General features: G+C 40.5%; 1 protein-coding gene across 1 annotated transcript in view; it reads left to right on the top strand.

The window, feature by feature from the left end:
* The first annotated feature begins 663 nt into the window (after positions 1-663).
* Positions 664-4,469, top strand: part of LOC107694705 (collagen alpha-1(II) chain) — a 51,360-nt gene continuing 47,554 nt past the window's right edge. The window contains exon 1 of the mRNA XM_016494399.1: positions 664-912. Within this exon, the coding sequence (XP_016349885.1) occupies positions 819-912 (94 nt within the window). The 5' untranslated portion in view covers positions 664-818. The remainder of the gene's footprint in view (positions 913-4,469) is intronic.

The raw sequence follows: 4,469 nt of genomic DNA, 5'->3' as shown, positions 1-4,469 counted from the left end.
TGAACCTATTAGTGACACTGCAGCACAATCGAATGATTCCTGGAGAGGGAAGGAGGACCTCTGAATGGCACATATTCTAAATGATAATGAAACAACAACAATGACGTAAACGTACAATTCTGTGATTCATTCAAATAAACGCAGTTTCCAGTACATTGTGATATTACTGTAGGGATATGTGTGCTCAGAGAAAATGAGAAGAAGAAAAAAGTCTTGTTTAATGTCTAACTTCAGTTGTTAAAAGACTATAGATTTTTAGATTTAGACTTAAAATCAAGAAAATGTAATAAACATGCTAACAATGTCCTCATAAAAAAAATGTAAAACTATAACATTATTATCCTCTTTAATACATTTACAGCTATGCCTTTACAGTACAGATCTGACTGTAGCGACATCATTTTAGATCCCTGTATAGCCGATATAAAGTATTGCATCGGGCTTTCTTTCAGAATGACTGTAACGCGTAGAACGTGAATAATTGCACTTGAAAGGCTGTTTTCTTGGCAGAGGTTTATTGGGCTTCTGTCTCTGAGCTGCACGTGAAAGAAGGGCTCTTAAAGAATGGGTGCGAGAGGAGAGAGCAGGGCAAAGGTTCTCGGATTTCAGCTTCATGGGGGGTGAAGGGGAGGATTTTTACTTCTGAATGCACGCTCTCCATTCAGATCTGCATGGACTCAAACTCGCGGGCCCTGGATCAGTCTCCAGCTTCATCCATTATTCTGGACTAAATGCTTCATGCCCGTCTCTAGGAGAAAACACTAAACCCAAGCGCTTTCTCTTCTGCTCCTGAAGTGCCGCATGTCTGCAGTTTAGACATGATCATGTCGGCGGATTCTAGGACTTTACTGCTGTTTGTGGCAACACTAGTCGCATTTTTGGCCGTTGTCAAATGCCAAGAGGAGGATGACCGTGAGTTTGCCCACCATTTTCTCATTTTACGCTCAAAAGTTTCAGAAACGTTTCGCTTTAATGCACTTCAATGCTTGCAGACTTTTCAAATCTCTTTAAACGCCGATGGTTACATATATTGCGTAACTAGTAATGAACGATAATACTTTGCGCTATGCCAGGTTGAAAGTCGCGGAGCAAAGGTACTGGAAAATGTGTATTTGAAATAACAGTGCTTTTACTGGAAAACAAAGAAAATGAGCCAGACAAATAAATATGTTCTGTTATAGGCCTAAGTATAAAAAAAAGAAAGAAAGAAATGATAGAAAATCGAGAATAAACAAATTTTTCTGCTTCATTTATTTAGTCTAGGGCATTTCTGAAGTGGATTCATAGCGCCTGGTCAGAATGTGTTTATATTGAAGAGCAATGACTAACCAACAGGACTGAGCAGCAGTCTGAAGGTATTCAGGGTATTTCATCCATCAGGACACCTGCGGGACATTCCTAAAGCCTTCAAACACACACACACACACAGCGCTGATTTATTTACTTACTCGTTGTTTTATTCTATCATTCTTTTATTTATACATTGCTGGCTGAAGCCCTCCTGATGGCCTGGAGGCTCAGCTGGTCAGGCCTGTAAAAGAGTGCATTCCTCTGCTGTCAGGGGCCACCGGGGCAAATCCAGGCTTGCTCAAAAGGTAGATGCTCCAAACACCTTCGAATTATGATAATTTTGAGCTGGAGGGATTCAGAAAGCACTGCTTTTCTATTTGGCTCATCCAGAGCACTGACTAATTGTGAAAGGTTCAGAGGTGTATCAGTAGTTGAAGTCAGCAGCGGTGGGCCTCTGCCAGAGTTATTGTTCCATACAGTTAAAGTGCTTCCATCTGTTTTCTAAATTACCCAGGGGCTACAATAGTCCAGGGAAAGCAGGAAAGACTGTCTGGCGAAAAGTTATTGGAAAAACATGAAAAGGACAGAGGCAGCTTTTATAATTCAGCAAGCCACATTCCTTTGACCATATTTTGGAATTGTAGGAGTAATAAGCTCACCAGTAAACAAGTTACAAGATATTTCACAGTGAATTTTTCAAAATGGCAGTAAAAATAACAATAAAATAAATTTGAAAAGAAGCAATTAGACAGGGAGAGAGAGAGAGAGAGAGAGAGAGAGAGAGAGAGAGAGAGAGAGAGAGAGAGAGAGAGAGAGAGAGAGAGAGAGAGAGAGAGAGAGAGAGAGAGAGAGAGAGAGAGAGAGAGAGAGAGAGAGAGAGAGAGAGAGAGAGAGAGAGAGAGAGAGAGAGAGAGAGAGAGAGAGAGAGAGAGAGAGACTGAAAAGAAACAGAGCAAAAGCTAACAACTGGGTTATTGTAGCAGAGAGGGATATGAGTGTTTCCTTAGAGCTCCCCATAGTGAGCGGGGTCACAGATCGTCTGGGTCGCCAGCTCAAAGGCCATTTGTTAACCCATCAGTCATGGCATCATTTTACGTACTGCAGAGGCATCCAAACTAGCATATGGATGTCCTAACCTACACAGAAGTTGAAAAGAGAGAAAGGAAAGATACAATCCGAAACCAGAGACTTCCCCTCACCTGTGTCCAATTTGGAGTTTTCCTCCATTTTCCACTTCAAAAAAGAAAAAGAGCTCATGGTTGCGTTCCTGTAGCTCAGAGAGTAGAGCAGCGGATCTAGAACCAGAATAGAAGGAAGACTGATGAAGACTTTTGTGAGGAAGGCCTGAAGCGTGTGTGTGAGTGAAAGCTGTCCGTTTTCCGCTCTCTCTGGCATATTTGCTCTGGCAGCGTACAGACACACACTTCCAGAGCTGTGTGTTTAGAATAGGCAAAAGCTTGTGAATTGCTCAGTCTTTACTTTTCAGAAAGGCGTCATTCATCGCCATATGAGGTCTGTTGGAATTTACAGAAAATAAACAGGCCTGTAAGGTAAACAAACAGTGCTTATTTGACTACCCGCAATCTCTCTCACTGCCCCGTTTGTCTACAACTGCCTGTGATTTCATGAGCTCGAATAACCTGCTACTGACTGAAAGAAAAGTCATTTGAGTATATAATGTGCTGTGTGTTTAAACTGAATCAGGTGATATTAAATTGAACAGCATTTCATCTTTTATTCACAAAGTTTCATGTGGTATCAGGAATCAGTGCAGCTTGTGTGTTTTAAACAACCTAGAAGCGTCACGGCTGAGGGCAGTAAATCAGGCCAATGTCGTGAGATTTGAACTGCACTTTGAAATGACTGTTAATTAGCTGGTTTCATTGATATTAGTTTTGTGCTGCCATCTTGTGGTGTGCATTTGAATGAGCGTGACAATGCAATAACGGGATGACAGCAAAGACAAAAGCACTGATCCTTTGCACTGAAAATCTAAAATGATGCACTTTTTAATGCTTTCTACTGTATGCATTCCACTAATATGATTTACCTGAGTCATGTTCCACTAATCATGAAGCTTATATGGTTTGGGATTTCAAATCCAAATCATGGATTTAATGGCCTTTTAATGTCATTTTGACAGCGATTCGTATGTTTTACCTGAAGCGCTGTCCTTTAACTCTCCACCCACTCACCCAGCCACCTCCCGCTTCTTCCTCCTCCTCTTCCTCTGCTCACGCTCCTCACAGAAGATCCAGGCAGCTGTACGCAGGACGGCCAGTTCTATAGGGACAAGGATGTGTGGAAACCAGAGCCATGTCGCATCTGTGTTTGTGACACCGGCGCGGTCCTGTGCGACAAAATCATCTGTGAGGAGCTGAAAGACTGTCCCAAACCCGAGATCCCGTTTGGGGAGTGCTGTCCGGTCTGTGCCGCTGACCAGCCTTCCTCCCCTGGTCGTAATTTATTTATTTTTCACTTTTATAAATAAATTACGTTTGTATTCATATTTGTTTGATGGATTTGTTTTTTTTTTAAAAAGCACCAAAAATTCATGGATGACTTTTTTTTTTAAATGATCCCAAAACAACCTGGCAAACAATTTGAAATGAGAAAAGACTAACCCTAGTGAGACGCAGTGTTGGCTTTGTCTGGAATGGATATCAATGGCGGCAGGAGTGTGATGGACACATATGGGAATCATTTAGAGAGAGCCTCATTTGAACAGACATGGTATAGATTTTCATCTCTGACTTAATGTCATGGAAGGAACTTTATATTTCGAGTGATTTCTCTTGGTCACCTTTGCAAAAGTTCCTAATTTCTTTACAAAGAAAGGAAACAACAAAACAAATCTGGCATGAGTCTGTATTTGTCTCTATCTGCCTTTACTCGTGTTAGCAGTTATGTACATTAGGGTTTTGTGTTACATCTAATGTTGTTAAATTGATGTTTATTGCATAGTTTTAGTGTCGTGTGTTACTATGGTGGTGTTTTGTATTTGTGCATATGACACACATATACAAAATGTAACCTTTATTTTACTTTAAATTTCATAGATTTATTTATTTATGTATTAATTTTTTTTCTCTCTACATTTTCACAGTGTAGTTAATGAGTCTTATTTTATGGATTCAAATGAGACAATTCAAGTTTTCACGTAACTCACTTAAAAAAAA

This window comes from Sinocyclocheilus anshuiensis, unplaced genomic scaffold (assembly GCF_001515605.1).
Source record: "Sinocyclocheilus anshuiensis isolate Anshui unplaced genomic scaffold, SAMN03320099.WGS_v1.1 scaffold3785, whole genome shotgun sequence".
NCBI lineage: Eukaryota > Metazoa > Chordata > Actinopteri > Cypriniformes > Cyprinidae > Sinocyclocheilus > Sinocyclocheilus anshuiensis.
This window is presented reverse-complemented; position numbering and strand designations above follow the sequence as displayed.